A 20,347-nucleotide genomic window follows, 5' to 3' on the forward strand; every position below is an offset into this window, starting at 1 on the left:
ACAGAGTTTCCTCATATTACCTTTTTGTTTTTTTTTCCCCAAAGATTGGCACCTGAGCTAACAACTGTTGCCAATCATTTTCTTTTTCTGCTTTACCTCCCCAACCTCCCCCCAGTACACAGTTGTATATCTTAGTTGCAGGTCCTTCTAGTTGTGGCACAAGGGACACGGCCTCAACCGTGGCCTGACGAGCGGTGCCATGTTCGCACCCAGGATCCAAACCGGTGAAACCCTGGGCCACCGCAGTGGAGTGCACACACTTAACCACTCAGCCAGGGGGCCGGCCCCCTTTTTTTTTTTTTACCTTGGTTTTGATTCCATAGGAAGAAAAGAGTGGCTAAAATAATTTTTTTTAAGTTTAAAAGAGTTTTAAAAAATTTAGTGAGATCTACTTCTTCCTACAATTGTGCTTGCTCTCTTTATCATTTCCTCAGCATTTATTTATAAAGTTAATGAAGAGATATCTACATGTAAATTTCCTTAAGGATATATTTTTATATAGTACAACTCCTTATACTAAATTGATAATTAAGAAATGCTTTAAGATATAACTCTAGCTTTGGGTTTTCCAGGGTTGTATGTGCATTTTATAAGAGTAAATGATGGAGATGGAAAAATAAGTGTACTGGAGAATATTCTCTTATTATGGACCGATTTAGCATATTTTATTAAAGTTTACCAGAAAGTCCTGGGAGTCCAGGGGGTCCTGGGATTCCAAAGCCTGGTTGACCTGTCAGAGCATAAACCAAAATCTCTCAAATAGATAATAATAACTGAAACGAGGACAAATTATTTTTGGATCATTTGGGTTTTTATTAAGTGCTAAAACATATTATACGAAACATGCAGAAGATTTAGTTCCAACATGGAACTATAATTCTAACATGTGAAAACTATAAAAAGATGTATTCTATTTGTGATGAGTGTTACTATATCTTTATATACTTATATCATATGAATATATATATAAATGGAATATAGATCCCATAGTGAAAGGAGGTCATCCAGAGAAGTTGAAAAAAGCTGGGTAACTTCTTGACACGAAAAACTGGGCAAGAAAGGATATGGAGTTTTTCATAAGAGGGAGACAACTTGATTGATAAATGTGAGGTAATATTCTTAGGAGAGAGTAGAAGAAAGCAATTAGGAAGGGGGAAGTGTGTGGTAGCTTAGAGGGGAAGAAAGAAGATATAATTTTATTGCAGGTAAAAAAGGGCAAAAGTTAAAACAGACAAGGAGGAAATTAGAAAGTTAGGAACAATGAAAAAACACAGCACCTGGTTCACCCTTCTGTCCAGCTGGTCCAGGAATACCATCTTGACCTGGTTTGCCTTTTTCACCTGGAGGCCCTGGTGGCCCCGGACGACCTCCACCACCTAAAGAACAGAGTACAGCAGGTTACACTTATCTTCTCAATTCCATTTTCCTTCCATATTTCCCATTCTTTCCATACCAGCTTCAAACAGTTCTACCCAAAAGACACAAAGTGCCTCTGAGACGCTCCTTTAAATCATGAAATTTTGTGGAAAAAAAAAGCAAAAGGAAATAAAGGATAATGAGAATAAGGAACAACCTTATCATTCACTCATCCAAAAACTTTCAGTTTCTCATTTTAACCTAGCTGTGGAATATCCAAGAGAGGGAGGTGTGGGGGATGGGGTGGGGTACATTATACGCCTCGTATGGTTTCAAGAGAAGTGATTTGCTTTAAAATTCAGTAAGCAAACAAAAGTGCTATACCTTGCCATTCTAAAAAAAAAACTTCCAGAGCTTTTAAGTACTATTATAGGATAGTTAAAATAACTCTCTTTGGAAAAAGTGAGCCCCCCAAATAAGGTCTCATAATAGTAATTTTTATTGAGTTGTCCACTTTGTACCTAATAAGCTGTGCTAAGTGAATGATCACCATGTTTCCTTGTCTTAAAAATGTTCACAGCTCCCAGAAATGATTTAACTTTCCCCAAATGAATATGAGCTTTAGTTTTTGTTTGTATTTTTTTGCTGAGAAAGAGTAGCCCTGAGCTAACATCCATGCCAATCTTCCTCTATTTTTCAGTATGTGGGCTGCCAACACAGCATGGCCACTCTGTTAGTGGTGTAGGTCCTAGGTCCGTGCCTGAGAACCGAACCAGGCTGCCAAAGCAGAGCATGCTGAACTTAACCACTAGGCCACTGGTGGTGGCCGAGCCTTAGTTTTACAGAACAGCAAATCCCTATTTTTCATGCTTACCTACAGGACCAGGTTCTCCTGGAAGGCCAGGGTTCCCAGGAGGACCATTAATACCTTTTGGTCCAGGAAGGCCTGGGGTTCCTAGAGTAAAGAGCTCAATTTAATGACACAAGACAAACTGCATTGCTTTGAGAGCTACAATTCAGATTTACAATTTATAGTGTTAGCATAGAAATAGTAAGTAGAAAGAAAACCCAAAAATGTGTGGGTGTTTGTTGGATATTTCTAAGAATAATTTTAAGTTTTCAATTTATTTATTCAGAGGCTGGCATTATTATACATTCATAATAAAAATGATCACCACCATATTACACTGGTAAAATTGGTAAGATTTCATTGTAGGGATATTCTTTTTTTTTAAATCCTTTCATCTGTCGTTGGACATTTGGATTATTGTCAGGCTTTAGCTATTATGAATATCTATTCTATTTATGGAAACCTGGTCTCTTTCTAGTTTTCAGTTATTATGAGTAACTCTGCTATGCATATTGTTGCACGGCTATTTTTGTGGACATACGTCTTAATTTATCTTAGATAAATACCTAGATAGGAGTGGAACTGCTGAGTCAAAGAGTAGGTGTATGTTGTGTTTTATTAAAAAAAGTCTTCCAAATCATTTTATACTCACAACAACAATGTTTTGGAATTCCAGTTGCTCCAGATCCTTGTACAACATATGGTATTATCAGTTGTTTTAATAGTCATTCTGGTAAGAATGTACTTCTACTTCATTGTGGTTTTAATTTGTATTTCTCTGATGGATAGTAATATTGATCACCTTTTTATGTGCTTATTGGTCATCCATATAACTTTTGTGAAATATCTGTTCAAAGATTTCCCCATTTAAAATCATTGAATTGTACATCTTGTTATTATCGAGTTATAGAAGTTCTTGATATATCCCAAATATCAATCATTTGTTGGATATATATTTTGCAAGTATTTACTCCTAGTCTGTGGTTCTCTATTCATTTTCTTAATGATGGCTTTTGATAAGCAGAAGAATAGAAGAACTCAGGTTCTTTAAAAGAAAAAAAAAACAGTGTGGAGCAATTGGATATTTGTAGAGAAAAAAATTCACCTTGACTTCTACCTCACAACCATAAAAATATTTTTTATTCAAGAAAGATCACAAAACTAAACATAAATGCTTAAACATCAAGGTTATAGAAAAAATTAGAAGAATATTTCCATAAACTTGAGTAGGCACATATTTCTTGAATATGACACAAAAAGCACTAATTATGAAAGAAGATTGATAATTTGGACTTGATTAAAATTAACAACTTTTGTTCATCACACGACAGCTTTAAGAGAGTGAAAGGCAAAAGTGAGACAGGAAGAGCATGTTTGTAATACCTGTATCTGACAAAGGACTCATATTCAGAATATATAAAGAAATGTTCTAAGTCAGCAAGAAAAATGGCAAACAACCCAAGAAAATATGTGCAAAAAAACTTAGAGCACGCACTTCAAAAAAGATGCTATCCAGATGTCCAATAAGTATATGAAAAGGTGTTTAATATTGTCGTTCATTAGAAAAATGTATTTCAATGAGATACTTCTATATACCCATAAGAATAGCTAAAATTAAAACGATTGACAATACCAAGTGAGGGGAGGATATGGGCAACTAGACATTTCACAATGCAAAGTTCTAACCACTATACAACCATGGCAAGCTACCAGGAGCCATCCACAGACCTTTCATACCTTGCAGGTGGGACTGTAATTCATAAAACTACTTTAGAAAACTATCACCATCTATTAAAGTTAAATGTACACCTACCCTAAGATTCAGTAATTTTCCTATTAAGTATTTCTCTAAGAGACATAAGTACTTATGTCCACCAAAAGACATGTCAAAGAATGTCAATAGCATCTTTTTTCTTAGTAGTCCCAAACTGGAAACAACCCAAAAGTCCATCAACAGGAGAATGGGTAATTGATTATGGTGTATTTCTTCAACGGAATATTACAGAGCAATGATAAAACTACTGACACATGGAACAAGATAAATGAATCTTACAGACATAATGATGGGTGAAGGAAGCCAGACACAAGGATATATACTATATGAATCTATTTATATGAATTTAAAAATCAGGCAAAATTAATTGATGGTGATAGAAGTCATAGAAGTGATTTCTTGGGGGTGGGGAGTAGGGAGTGTGGGTTTCACTGTGAAGGGGCATTGGTAAAGTTTATGGGATCAGGGAAATATTTTATGTCTTGATATGTATGGTGGGTACATGAATATATACATATGTAAAAACTCATCTATAGTTTTGTACACTTTACTGTACCTATGTTACATTTCAATAAAAAGGTTAAGGAAAAGATACCCGAAGGCCCACTCTATCCATGCCACTATGCAATCCAAAACAAACAAACAAAAATTAAATGCAAGCATAAACAGAACAGGTACTATAATGACCTAAATCAGGCTATCTACTTGACTATAGTGCTAAGTCCCCCTACTTGCATGACTCAGTCCTTGTCATTTGAATGAACTGTATGATTGTTCTACCAACAGCCACCCACTGTGTGCCTGAGTACAACTTCCTAAGAGAATCAGCAGCAGACTAGGGCTTGGCAGTGTACATTATCACCTATGAATATAGTAAGGCCTCTTAATTGACTTCTGGCAAGCAGTCAAAGATTGAAGAATGCTCCACCAAATATTCCCTCTGCCCACAGGATATTGCCCTGCAGAGTTGGTAATACTCATTCTGATTTTATACATGAAAAAATTGGGGCAAAGTAAAGTTAAATAGCTAGTTCAAGGTTATGTTGCTAGTCAGTATCTGCTTGGGAAACAGAATAGAAGTCTGCCAAATAAGTTGCTCTGTGATATGGGTTAGAGTAGGTAAGAAAGGGGAGAAGGAAGCATTTAAGAAAAGTAATATTACCAGGGAATCCAGGAAGGCCTGGTTGTCCTTTTGCTCCAGGGGTCCCTGGTAATCCGGGCAAACCAGTATCTCCCAGAGAACCTTTGATACCAGGGTTACCTGGGTATCCAGGCAGACCAGGTTCACCCTAAAAACATGAAGAAAAAGATAAAACTGAAGTCTCAACATGACTTAGATTGTGTAACAACACAACATTATTTACTGAGCTTTTACTGCCTGTCAGGCACTCTGCTAAGTGCTTTACATAAATTGCTTCACTTAATCATGACAACAGCCCTTTGAGTTAGGCTTTATCATCTCCATTTATAAATGAGAAAACTGAATCTTGGAAAACTCAAGTGTGTAAGGTCCAATAAGTGGCAGAACTGGCATTTGAACCGAGGTCTGCCAGACTCCAGAGCTCATGCCATTCCCACAATATGTGGATGTATTATTCTCACTAATCCTTAAAAACCCTCTAAGAAAGAACCTATTATTATCCCCATTTTAAAGTGATGCAGTTCGTAAGTGGTGGATCTGGATTTGGATTTAGACAGTGTAACTTCAGAACCTCTGATCGTCATCCCTAGTGTGCTACAATGAAATTCATTGCTTATAATAAGCATGTCAAACAATAGCTACAGTAGGTTCTACTGCAAAAGGTAAATTTCATTGTAACATGAAGCAGTTTATCAATTCTTTAGTGGATATCTCAAATCTCATTTCCTCCATGAAGCCTACCAGGACAAAGAGAGGTTACTCTAAGAATTTAGGGTAGGTTCTTATTCTGTCATGTCTATAATGGTTTCACATATGCATGTCTTAACTCTTCAACTACAGTGAAAATTTCTTTGGGGTCAGACAATTCATATATAACCATTTTAGCTCAATTAACATTTGCATTATGTTTGTTTCTAATAGAGCCTTAAAAGAATTCATACACACTTTCACAATTAAAATGTTTTTCCCAACAACAATGAGAACATATGCCATAACTCTAAATTTACCACAGTGTTCACTGCTCTGCTTATGAGGATCATGATCCCTCGAACAAAGTGTTACTGCTCAATAGCACCTACTGAATATTTCTGTCTTCATTTAGTGCGTATGCTTGCCTAGGTGAACAAGATCATCTATTTGTGACTCAAGTGTTTCTGCATTATGGTAAAAGCTTTTTAAATGAATGCTTCTTCTTCTTGCATCCAATTTTTTAAAAACAATTAAGAATCTTGGGCTAGGAATATACATATTTTTGTCTGAACCCTATAAATCAAAAATTTAGCACATTTTCATACACATAATATACAATTAAATTTTGGATTGAATTGGTTCCATCTTAGATATTTACACAGAAAAGTTTTAAATAAACTGTTAGGATTCTTTTTGTTATTCATGAACCAATGACATTTATATACCAAAATAGAAAACAAGAAGAAAATTCCAATATTCTGCTAATTGTAAAGATGAAAGTCAGTAGACCAACACCTAATAATTTATGATAAAGTATGTTAAATTCTACAAATAACCCCAATTTATAATTTAAACCAGCACTTGTTCCCTAACACAGTTCTCACCACCTCATGGCCCTACTCCTTCAAACCAAGTAAGTTGTAAAAAGAATAATAAATAAATATCTCACTTGGGCTTCTGGAAAGGACTAAAATTTAGTTTAAATTTAGTTAAAAGCTAGTTTAAGTTTTATCTAAGCTTTTATATCAATACACTTGCAGAGAAAAACAGTAACCTTCAAAAAAGCTAAGCAAGAAGTGAGCAAACAGCCTACTCAGAAAGTCAACAAACTTGCCAGGAATCCTGTCAATCGCTCTGAGAAAGGAAAATTCTAGTCTGTTTACACTTCTAGCCAAAGCTAGACATGACTTTAATGCACTTAAATCATAAATATCTATACTCGTTCTGATGATAAGCTTTGATATGGTTCTTTTTTAATTTAGATATAGTTGACATATAACATTATATTAGTTTCAGGTATACAACATAATGATTCGATATTTGTATATATTGTGAAACAATCACCACAATAAGTCTGGTTAACATCCATCCCTATACATAGTTACAAAATTTTTGTTCTTGTAATGAAAATTTTAAGGTTTATTCTCTTACCAACTTTCAAGATAAATTATAGTATTATTAACTATAGTCCCCATGCTATACATTATATCTCCATGACTTATTTATTTTATAGTTGGAAGTTTGTACTTTATAACCCCCTTCACTCATTTTGCCCACTCCCCACCTGCTACCCACCTCTGGAAACCACCAATCTGTTTTCTGTATCCATGAGCTTGGTTTTTAAAAATTTTCCTTATTTTTTTTTTAGATTCTATACATAAGTGAGATCATAGGGTATTTGTCTTTCTCTTATTTCTTTCACTTAGCATAATGTTCTCAAAGTCCATCCATGTTGTTGCAAAAGGCAATATTTCATTTTTTATGGCTTATTAATATTCCATTATACACACATGCGACAATTTCTTTATCCATTCATCCACTGATGGACACTTAGGTTGCCTCCATATCTTGGCTATTGTAAATAATGCTGCAATGAACATGGGGGGGGTGCATGTATCTTTTCAAATTAGTATTTTCATTTTCTTCAGATAAATAGCCAGAAGTGGAATTGCTGGATCATATGGTAGTTCTATTTTTAATTTTTTGAGGAACCTACATACGGTTTTCCACAACAGCTGCACCAATTTATATCCCCACCAACAGTGCACAAGGGTCCCCTTTTCTCCACATCTTTGCCAATACTTGTTATCTCCTGGGTTTTTTTTTTTTTTTTGATAATAGCCATTCTTACAGGTGTGAGGTGATATCTCATCGTAGTTCTGATTTGCATCTCCCTGAGGATTAGTGATGTTAGGTACCCTTTCATGTGTCTGTTGGCCACTTGTATGTCTTCTTTGGAAAAATGCCTATTCAGATCATCTGCCTGTTTTTTAACCAGATTTTTTTTTTGCTATTGAGTTGTATGAGTTCTTTATATATTTTGGATATTAATCCCTTATCAGATACATGATTTGCAAATATTTTCTCCCATTCAGTAGGTTGCCTTTTTATTTTGTTGATTTCATTTGCTGTGCAAAAGCTTTTTAGTTTGTTATAGCCCCATTTGTATATTTTTGCTTTTGTTACCTTTGTTTTGGTGTCAAATCAAAAACTCACCATCAAGACTGATGTCAAGGAGCTTACCACCTGTGTGTTCTTTGAGGAGTTTTATGGTTTCAGGTCTTATGATCAAATCTTTGATGTGAATTAACTTTTGTGTATGGCATAAGATAGTGGTTGAGTTTCATTCTTTTGTGTGTGGCTGTCCAGTTTTCCCAGCACCACTTATTGAAGAGACTGCCCTTTCCCCATTGTATATTCTTGCCTCCTTTGTTGTAAATTAATTGACCATATATATACGCAGGTTTATTTCTCAGCTCTCTATTCTGGTCCATTGATCTATGTGTCTGTTTTTATGCCAATAGCACACAGTTTTGATTACTATAGCTTTGTAATATATTGTTTGAAATCAGGGAGTGTGATGCCTCCAGTTTTGTTCTTCTTTCTCAAGATTGCTTTGGCTATTCAGGATCTTTTATGGTCCACACAAATTTAGGATTGTTTGTTCTATTTCTGTGAATAACATCATTGAAATTTTCATAAGGATTATATTGAATCTGTAGCAATTGAATTGCTTTGGGTAGTACAGACATTGTAACAAAGTTAATCCTTTCAATTCATGATCATGGAATATCTTTCCATTTGTTTGTATCTTCTTCCATTTCTTTTATCATTGTCTTGTAGTTTTCAGTATACAGGTCTTTCATCTCCTTGATTCAATTTATTCCTAGGTATTTTCTTCTTTATGATGCAATTGTAAATGAAATTGTTTTCTTAATTTCTCTTTCTAGTTTGTTATTAGTGTATAGAAACACAACAGATTTTTTACATAGATTTTGTATCCTACAACTTTACTGAATTTATTAGTTCTAACAGTTTTTGGTGGAGTCTTTAGAGTTTTCTACATGTAATATTATGTCACCTGCAAATAGTGACAGTTTTACTCCTTCCTTTCCTATTTGGAGATGGCTTTTATTTCTTTTTCTTGCCTAATTGTTCTGGCTAGGACTTCCAATACCATGTTGAATAAAAGTGGTGAGATTAGGCATCCTTGTCTTATTCTTGATCTTAGAGAAAAAGCTTTCAGCTTTTCACCTTTGAGTATGATGTTAGCTATGGGCTTGTCATATATGGACTTTATTATGCTGAAGTATGTTCCCTCTGTAACCACTTTGTTGAGATTTTTTTTTATCGTATATGGATGTTGAATTTTGTCAAACTCTATCGAGATGATCATATGATTTTTTTTTTTTGGCTGAGGAAGATTACCCTGAGCTAACATCTATTGCCAATCTTCCTCTTTTTGCTTGAGGAAGATTCACCCTGAGCTAACACCTGTGTCAATCTTCCGCTACTTTGAATGTGGGTCACTGCCACAGCATGGCTGCCAAGGAGTGCTGTAGGTTTCCACTCAGGAACTGAACCCAAGCCGCCAAAATGGAGTGTGCTGAATTTAACCACCAGGCCATGGGGCTGGCCCCAACTTAGATGATCATACAAGTTTTATCCTTCATTTTGTTAATGTGGTATATCACACTGATTGATTTGTAGATGTTGAAACATTCTTGCCTCCCTGTAATAAATCCCACTTGATCATGTTGTATCATCCCTTCAATGTATTGTTGAGTTTGGTTTGCTAATATTTTACTGAGAACTTTTGCATCTATGTTCATTAGGAATATTAACCTGTAATTTTCTTTTCTTGTGGCATCCTTGTCTGGTTTTGATATCAGGTTAATGCTGGCCTTGTAAAATGAGTTTGGAAGTGTTCTTTCCTCTTGTATTTTTTGAAGAGTTTCAGAAGGATTGGTATTAATTCTTTAAATGTTTGGTAGAATTCACCAGCAAAGCCATCTGGTCCTGGACATTTGTTTGCAGGGAGCTGCGAAATAATTATGAAAATGGAATGTGTCATCCCTAATGAGTCAAATTTAACACTGTGAAACTACCTAACAAATGCAGTAACAACGGAAGACTAGGATGCTTTTTAACAAGCCTAAAACTAGAACTGCTTTCAAGGTCACTGTGTTGTATAACATGCAGTCCATGTAGAAAAAGGTGTCAATTTGATATCTTGTTTGCTGTTAAAATCAAATTGGTAATCTAAGAGTATTTGGATCATAGTCATTCTCTACTATCTCTTTCTTATAGCATCTTCTCTTCCATCCATGCTATAACCAAAGACACAGAATAAAATATCTGTTTTGCCTCTTTTTACAGAATACAACATATCAAAGTTGGTGAGAAAGCTAATCTTATTTGTTATTGCATTCCTTTGTAAAACTGAAGAAGCATTGCCACGAGAAAAAACCAGGACAACAAGTTGAAAATATTTGGTGAGAAAGGGTAAAAACCATACCCTGCTTTATGGCAAGAGGAATATTACAACAGTAGTCCAATCAGTTGGAAGTTGTGGTTGCCAAATAATTGATAAATTTTTCTACAGCTCTACCTATTTTTGGAGAGTAAAGAACCATGAACAAAGCCATACATAGGTTTTTCTTTGGATATGAAATATTAATAGGAAAATTAAAGAGCAGATGCAGAGATACTTTTATTTAACATTTTAATAAATGATATAGAAAAGTGAGTATACAAGAAGATCTTAAAGTTTGCACACTACTTAGTTCTCCCAGATAGTGAAATTTTTTTAGCAAACAGGGACAAATTGATAAATAATGGTTCAAAGCTGCCTGAGCAGGTCAAAAAACAGTACATGAGATTCAATGAGTATGTGTAAGGCAATGAACTTAGAGAAAAAGAATATGAACTAAGTTTATAAGATAATGGGGCTCTATGGTATTCTTTACTACCCAAAGAAGAAATAATAGCAAATTGTTCCAAACATTTGCCCAATGTAGCCAAAAATGGCTATAAAATGGTAGGTGCAGTTCTAGTGACTATGCAACACATAATTACTTAAAATGTGTTCAGAATTAAGTGTGAGGAAAAGGATAACACCCATTTGTTCATCAAATCTCACTGTGGTTTTGATTCGGATTTCCCTAATGGTTTGCAAGGTTGAGCATCACTTCATGTGCTTATTGACTATTTGCATATCTTCTTTGGAGAAAGGTCTATTCAAGCCCTCTGCCTTTTATTGTATTGGATTATTAGTTTTTGTTGTTGAATTGTAGGAGTTCTTTATATAGTATGGAAATTAATCCCTTACCAGATAATGATTTATAACTATTTGCTCCCATTCCTTGGGCTGCCTTTTGACTCTGTTGATTGTGTCCTTTGATGTGCAGAAGATTTCACTTTTTATGTAATCTAATTTATCTATGTTTTCTTTTGTTGCCTATGCTTTTTCTATCATATCCAAGAAATCACTGCCAAATCCAATGTCATGAAGATTTCCCCTCATGTTTTCTTCTAGGAGTTTTATAGTTTTGGGTTTTATGTTTAAGACTTTAATCCATTTTGAGTTAAGTTTTACATATGGTGTAAGGAAAGGGTCTGATTCCATTATTTTGCATGCAGGCATCCAGTTTTCCAAACACCATTTGTTGAAGAGACTGTCCTTTCCACAGTGGGTGATCTCAGCACTCTTGTAGAAGATCATTTGACCATATATGTGAGGGTTCATTTCTGGGTTCTTTTTTCTATTCTATTGGCCTATTTTTCTGTCTTTATGCCAGTACCACAGTTTTCATTGCTGTATCTTCGTAATATAGTGTGGAATCAGGAAGTGTAATGCCTCCAGCTTTGTTATTCTTTTTCAAAATTGTTTTGGCCATTTGGGATCCCTTATGATTCCACATGAATTTTAGGATAAATTTTTCTATTTCTCAAAAAAATGCCATTAGAATTTTGATAGGAATTGTGCTGAATCTGTAGATTGCTTTGGGTAGTATGAACATCTTAACAACATGAAATCTTCTGATCCATGAATACAGGGTGTCTTTCCATTTATTTATCTTCTTTAATTTATTTCAGCAATGTTTTTTAGTTTTCACTGTACAAGTCTTTCATCTCCTTGGTTAAGTTTATTCCTAAGTATTTTCCTCTTTTTGATGTTATTGTAAATGGAATTATTTTCTTAATATCCTTTTAGGATTGTTCATTGTTAGTGTACAGGATCACAACTGATTTTGGCATCTTGAGTTTTTATCCTGCAACTTTGCTGAATTTGTTTATTAGTTTTTAACTAATTAGTTTTTTGTGTAGAATTTCTAGAATTTTCTACATATAAGATTACATCATCTGTGAACAGAGATAAGTTACTTCTTCCATTCCAATTTTGATGCATTTTATTTCTTTTTCTTGCCTAATTGCTCTGGCTAGAACTTCCAGTACTGTGTTTAATAGAAGTGACTAGAATGTGCATCCTTGTTTTGTTCCTGATCTTAGAGGAAAAGCCTTTAGTCTTTTACCATCAAGTATGATATTAGCTGTGGGTTTTTCATATATAGTCTTCATTATGTTCAGGTAGTTTCCTTCTATCACTAGTTTGTTGAGTGTTTTTTTTTAAATCATAACCGAGTGTTGAGTTTTGTTAAATGCTTTTTCTGCTTTCATTGTGATTATCATGTGGGTTTTTCCTTTTATTCTTTTAATGTGATGTATTATATTAATGATTTTTGTATGTTGAAGCATCCTTGCATTCCGGGAAGAAATCTCCCTTGATCACAGTGTACAGTCCTTTTAATATTCAGTTGAATATGGCGTACTAGTATTTTGTTGAGTTTTTTTTACATCAATATACATAAGGGATATTAGTCGGTAGTTTTCTTTTCTCATCGTGTCTTTGTCTGGGCTTGGAATCAGGGTAATGCTGGCATGATAGAATGAGTTCGGAAGTGTTCCTTCCTCTTCAGTTTTTTGGAAGAGCTTGAGAACAACCAGTGTTCATTCTTCTTTAAATGTTTGGTAGAAGTCACTAGTGAAGCCATCTGACCTTGGGCTTTTCTTGGTGTGAAGTTTTTTATTACTGATTCAATCTGCATAGTGACTATAGATCTATTCAGAAAATCTATTCTTTATACTTCAGTCTTGGTAGATTGTGTGTTTTTAGGAAGTTTTCCATTTAAAAATTATTCAATTTGTTGGTGTACACTTGTTCATAGTACTGTCTTAGAATTTTTTTTTTCCATAAAAGTGGTGATAATGTCCCCTCTTTCATTTGTAACTTTATTTTATTTATTTATTTATTTATTTATTTGAGGAAGATTAGCCCTGAGCTAACATCTGCTGCCAATCCTCCTCTTTTTGCTGAGGAAGACTGGCCCTGAGCTAACATCCGTGCCCATCTTCCTCTACTTTATATGTGGGACGCCTGCCACAGCATGGCTTGCCAAGCAGTGCCATGTCCACACCCAGGATCCGAACCGGCAATTCCCGGGCCAATGAAGCGGAATGTGCGAACTTAACTGCTGCGCCACTGGGCTGGCCCTATTTGTAATTTTAGCTATTTGAGTTTTCTCTCTTTTTCTCTTAGCCAGGCTGACTAAGGAGTTTTCAGTTTTTTGATCTTTCTGAAGAACTAACTCTTTATTGATTTTCTCTATTGTTTTTCTATTCTCTATTTTATTTGTTTCTGCTCTAATCTTTATTATTGTCTTCCTTCTGCCAGCTTTGGGTTTAGTTTGTTTCTCCTTTTCTAGTTCTTGAAGGTGTAAAGTTAAATTGTTGATTTAGGATCTTCCTTCTTTAATGTAAGCACTTACACTATAAATTTCTCTCTTTACATTGCTTTTGCTGCATGCTGTAAGTTTTGGTGTATTGCGTTTTCACTTTGGCTTGTCTCAAGATATTTTCTAATTTCCCTTGTGATGTCATCTTTGTCCCACTGGTTGTTTAAGAGTATGTTGTTTAATTTCTACATATTTGGAATTTTCCAGTTTTGCTTTTGCTGTTGATTTCCAGTTTTCATTCTACTGTGATTGGAAAAGACACTTTGTATGATTTCAATCTTTTAAAATTTACTAAAACTTGTTTTGTGGCCTAACATATGATATATTCTAGTGAATGTTCCTTGTGCACTTGTAAAAGTGTATACTCCACTGTTATGGCATGGAATGTTCTCTATATGTCTGTTAGATCCAATTGACTTTATCCATTTTAAAAACTGATTTATTTGCTTTCTTATTGAATTATGAGCTCCTTATATATTCTAGATACAAATATCTGATATATACTTTGCAAATATTTTCTCACTTTTTGTGGGTTATATTTTTACTTTCTTGATGATATCATTTGCAGGAAAAAGTTTTGAAAATTTTAATACAGTCCAATTTATTTTTTCTTTGGTTCTTTGTGCTTTAGGTATCATATCTAAGTAATCATTAGCCTAAGTCAAGGTCATGATGATTTAGTCAAGTTTTCTTCTAAGAATTTCATAGTTTTAGTTCTTATATTTAGGTCAATGATTCACTTTGAGTTAATTTTTGTGTATGAAATGAGGTAGGGGGTGCAAATTCATTCTTTTGCATATAGATATCCTCTTGTTCCAGCATTATTTGTTGGAAAGAATTTTCTTGCCTCTTTTAATTGTCTTAGCACCTTTCTTGAAAATCAGTTGACCAAAAATGGATGGGTTTATCTCTGGTCTCTAATCTATTCAATTGATCCTTATATATATCCTATGCCAGTCTTAAACAGTCTGGATTATTGTAGTTTTATAGCAAGTTTTGAAATCTATAAGGGTGGGTCCTCCAAATCCATTGTTTTATTTTCAAGAATGTTTTGACTACTCTGGTTCCCATACATTTCCATATGAATTTTAGGATCTGTTTGTCAATTTCATCAAAAAAAGTCATCTGGGATTATGACAGGGATTGCTTTCAATCTGTAGTATGATTAGACTTTAAGAAGGATTAACGGAGATTAGAAACATTATGCCATATTAAAAGAATGTTACAAATTCATATAGTTCCACAGAGTCATTAAATTTAAGGGTAGCAGAAATCTTAGATACCATTTAGTCCTGCCCTCTCATTTCAGAGATAAATACTATGTATAGAGTGCTTTATAATTTATGAAGTGTTTTTTTAATCTAGTTGAAACCCTACAATAACTGTGCAATAGGTAGGATAATGATTCTTTCTATTTTATTGACAAAGTAATGAAGATACAAAAGAATTCAGTAACTTACAAGGTCATGTAGACAAACTCAGGACTCAAACTTCTGCCTACTGATTCCCTGTTCAGGGTTTTCACTGTTGTATATTAATTATGATTTTGACTAACAAGGGCACTCTCTCATAAACTGTGTCATTTATAAAACAAACTACTTATCCGACCTTTTACCACTATCTTTATTTCTTAACAACTCACTAAATATAAAATTTTTTCTTATGCTTGACATCCCCCAATCATGCTATTATGTTTCCTGAAACTTTTATTTTACTCTCCCTTTATAATATAGGCACTCCTCACTTAGCACAGTTGTATGGTAATATAAAAATGAAAATTCAAGCTTAGACCATATAAAGAGATCTTAATAATCAGTGGGGAAAATACGATTGTTCCATGACTTTTAAAAAGTTTTTCTAAAAATATTACAATCCTTCTTCAGGTCAGTTATACACATATAGAGAAAAGTCATATGTTGATAAGTTCACCCTCACTAACTTCCTTGGCTGCATATCTAAAGTCTCTCAAATGGTGGCAGTGTCAACATTCCTATGGTTGGCTATTTCATCTATAACTCCATTTACATTAGATTTGAATTTCACTTCCAGAGTTATCACTTTTCATTTTTTTGCTTCACTTCCATCTTTGTTGGTCAATTTTCTCTTTTGATTGTCTACTTTTGTTAAATTTCACACTGGTTTACCAATGAGACAAAGAGGCAACACAACTACATGCTTTGCTGTCAGTGTGTGAAGGGAATAACAGACTCACAGTGATGATCACTGACAAAATTTGAATGACGTGAAAAGAATGTTCACCAATGCATGGCTGTTATTTGCATAGTGATCTTTGGATTGAAGAGCTGGTATACCACCATAACTTAAATTTGAACCATGTTATTGTGGACTGATGTTATTTAATTACATTGTGGTAACAAATTTGTGCATATCAGAACTGTACAAAGCAAGGACTGCCTGTGCCTAATAGAACTGAGCTACAAAATCTTATTTTTTCAGTGGATCACAGCTAAGATAAAATAATACCATCAGAAAGAAAAAACAGGCCACTTCAAATACATGATTTACTTGTTTTATCAGTTCCACAAGTATGCAAATTTAGTGTAGAATTTGCTTATTGAAATGTACTTGTAGGCTGCATAGAAAAACTAAAAGCCTCTTGCTTGAAGACTTGAATATATGGGGACATTTGCCAATTGAGACATGTTTTTCTGCTGCTATCCATTATAATTTCAGCGATGTATTATTATGGTAATTTTCATTCTGTTATATAAATGTTAAAATTAACTCAGTACAGAAAAAATATGTATGAAGAAATTTAGAAATTTTGTAAAATGGAATTTCAAACCAATGAGTCAAGAATGAAGTTTGTAACAAATGGGTTTGGGTACGTGGATATTTATTTGGAAAAAAATAAAGTTAGTTCCTCACCTCACACAATATACAGAAAAAGTCAGATGGATTAAAGATGTGAATATAAAGAAAAAATCATGAAAGTACTGGAAGAAAATGTATAGGTCTATGTAAATAATCTTAGGATATAGAAGTCTTCATAAAAATCAGAAAACTATACTCCTGATCTTTCCTATGAAATCTGCTTCTCCCAAAACCTTTCCTATCTCAGTATGTAACAACCCCGTTCTTCTAGTTGCTCAGAATAAAAAATTTAGAGTCATCCTTTATATCTCTCTTTCTCTCATATCCCAAAATCAAATCTTGCTGGCTTGAACTGGAAAATATATTCAGATTTTACTGTTTCTTATCACTTCCACTGCCACCACCCTGATACAAGCCATCAGCATCTCCAATCTGTATTATTTAAATGTATCATAACTGGTCTCATTATTTTCATCTTTATTCCTCTATGATCTACTTCCAAAACAGGATCAATGATGCTTTTTAAATTCAAGTACAATCATGTTACTCCTTCCATACCTCCCCATTTCACTCAAGAGCAAAAGTCCTTACTATGATCTACAGGCCCTACAAAATCTATTCCCCATTACCAACCTGATCTCATCTCCTGCTTAGTTTCACTTCACTCACCCTGCTTCATCCACACTAATCTCATTTATGTTCCTCAGACATGTCAGGTGTACTCCTATCTCAGGGTCTTTGAATGATTCATGGCATAAAGTCACTTGATCAATTCTTATCAGAAAAGCTTTCCCTTACTACCCTATTCAAAATGTAATAATTCTCAGCAATTCCTATCCCCAAGCATGACTTCACTTTTGGCATACCTTCTAACATACTATAAACTTATTCATTGTGTTTATTGACTAGATGTAAGCTGCATGCAGGCAGTGAGTTTATTTCATTCATGCTCTATCTTCAGCACCTAAAATAGTACATACTCAATAGATATTTTTTGAATGAATGAATGAGTGCAAAATTCACCTGCATAAAAATTTTAAACCTATACATGATGAAATGCACAGTAAAGCATGTTACAAGACAAACAACTGACTGGGAGATTGCAATATACATAATAGGCAATGGATGCATGTTTGGTATTTATAAAGTACTTCTATAAATCAAAAGGAAATATATAACCAAATCCCCTCTTAAAAAATGAAGCAAAGGCAAGTGACATCAGCAACATGGCAGAGTGAGCTGTTCCCTTTGTCTCTCCCCTTCTGAAGTACAACTAAATGGACATTCAATGACCAACCGAGGATACCCTTACAGCACAACAGGACACCTGATACACCCATGCAGCTATACATCTGAAGATGGATGGAGTGGATCCCCAGGAAGCAGTGGATATAGGTGATCGCAACCCTCTCCCTCCTCAGGAGCAGGGAGCCAGATTATGGAACCTTACACAGTGGCTGGCATGACTCTGAGAGGAGGCAGGGACAGCTCAGCCTGCATGTGATCACTATCCTGGCCTATGGGAGTGCCCAGCATGCCACAGCAACCACACCAGGAGGAACACTACCCATGGAGAGGCCACAGCTCAGCCATGAAAAGGAGCCTCCACTCACCAATAACAGCACCTGGTGTGACCGTAAGAGCAGGGAGGGGCAACCAGGTGCACATGCAAATGCTATCCTGGCCTGTAGGAGTGCCCACCATGCCATGGTGGCCCTTAAGAGAGAGCTCTGCCCCGAAGCACAGCTGCTGGAGTGACTGTAAGAGGAGGTGGAGGCAGCCTGGCCCACATGTCAAAGCCTCTGGAGAGGTAGCCTGGCCTGCAGGAGTACTCATCGTGCTCCAGGAGACTTGCCAGGGGGAACACTCCCCACAGAGGGGCTGCAGTTCAGCCCCTGTGAAGTTGCTCTGCCCACCAAGCATAGCTGCTCACCCAAACCACCAGCAACCACAGTGTTGGCCCAGACGTGTACAACCCACCCACTGAGCACAGAGGCCCCACTCCTACAAGATCGATCCACCCAGTGGCTGTGGCCAGCCTGCACAAATACAGAACAGCCACACACACACAACTTCCAGCACATGGGGCAGGATCAGAAACACAGCTCTTGCTTCCCCTCAGTGGTGGCAGGTGGAATCTGTGGCCTGATACTACCACAAATGTGCCAGCAGAGGCTCAGTTCATCAAACACCATGAAAAACTACAGTAACAATTCAGAACAGAAGGAAAATGACAAGTCTCCAGAAACAAATCCTGAAGTCACAGAAATTTACATTCTAAATGACAGAGAATTCAAAATAGCTGTCATAAAGAAACTCAAAAGTTACAATAAAATTCAGAAAGACACTTCAATGAGCTCAGGAATAAAATTAATGAGCAGAACGAATATTTCACCAAAGAGATTGAAATGATGAAAAAAATCAAACAGAAATTCTGGATAAGAAGAAAACAATTAATGAGATAAAATAATCTAGAATCCTTAAAAAAATAGAGCTGACATGGAGGACAGAATTAGTGATTTAGAGGTTAGAAATATAGAAATATTTCAAATGGAGGGGGAGAGAGAACTAAGACTTAAAAAATGAAGACATTTTTCAAGAACTATCAGGATCAATTAGGAAAAGAAACATAAGGATTATAGGTATTCCAAAGGGAGAAGTGGGGGAGAAAGGAGCAGAGAGCTTATTCAAAGAAATAATAGCTGAGAACTTCCCAAACCTGGGGAAGGGACTGGGCTTACAAGTACATGAAAGGAACAGAACTCCTAATTACATCAATGCTAAAAGACCTTCTCCAAGGCACATAATAATAAATGTGGCAAAGGTCAATGACAAAGATAAATATCAAGAGCAGCAAGGCAGAAGAAAATAATCTACAAAGGAACCTCTACCAGGCTTTCTGCAATTTCTCAGCAGAAACCTTACAGGCTAGGAGAGAATGGAATGATATATTCAAAATACTTAAAGACAAAAACTTTCAGCAAGGATACTCTATCCAGTGAAACTATCCATCAGATATGATGGCAAAATAAAAGCTTTCCCAGATAAATAAAAGCTGAGGGAATTCATTGCCACAAGAGCTCCCTTATATTGATGAAGGAAGCCCTCATACCTCAAACAAAAAGGCAAAAATTTACAAAGCTTTGAACAAGAAGATAAAGAGACAGACTAAATCAGAAAATTGCAGCTTTCTATCAGAAGAGGTTAGCAGAAAGTTAATTATAATATAAAAGATAAAAGGAAGGAAAGCATCAAAAATAAACACTTCAATTTAGTCACAAACTCACAACACAAAACAGAAAAATTTGTGAAAACAATGACTCAGAAGGTGAAGAGGAAAGGGATGGAACTTGTTTAAGCTAATGGAGATAAGAGGCTATCCTAAAATGGACTATTCTCATCTATGAGATCTTTTACACAAACCTCATGGTAACCACTAAACAAAAATCAGAGCAGAGACATAATTAATAAATAAAGAGAAAACTAAGAAAACCATCACAGAAAACCACCAAACTGAAATGGCAGTCAGAAATACAAGGGAAGAGAAACAAGGGAAATACAGAGCAACCAAAAACCAAGAAATAAAATGGCAGTATTAAGTCTTCATACATCAATAATCACTCTAA

General features: G+C 35.2%; 1 protein-coding gene across 3 annotated transcripts in view; it reads right to left on the reverse strand.

Annotated features, from left to right (window-relative positions):
• Window positions 1–20,347, reverse strand: part of COL4A5 (collagen type IV alpha 5 chain) — a 226,507-nt gene that overhangs the window by 31,788 nt on the left and 174,372 nt on the right. For all 3 annotated transcript variants that reach the window (XM_046673318.1, XM_046673317.1, XM_046673319.1), the window contains exons 37-40: window positions 5,143–5,269; window positions 2,231–2,311; window positions 1,278–1,376; window positions 680–730 (exon numbers count right to left, since the gene is read on the reverse strand). In XM_046673318.1, the coding sequence (XP_046529274.1) occupies window positions 680–730; window positions 1,278–1,376; window positions 2,231–2,311; window positions 5,143–5,269 (358 nt within the window). The remainder of the gene's footprint in view (window positions 1–679; window positions 731–1,277; window positions 1,377–2,230; window positions 2,312–5,142; window positions 5,270–20,347) is intronic.

Source organism: Equus quagga, chromosome 10 (genome assembly GCF_021613505.1).
Source record: "Equus quagga isolate Etosha38 chromosome 10, UCLA_HA_Equagga_1.0, whole genome shotgun sequence".
Classification (NCBI taxonomy): Eukaryota; Metazoa; Chordata; class Mammalia; order Perissodactyla; family Equidae; genus Equus; species Equus quagga.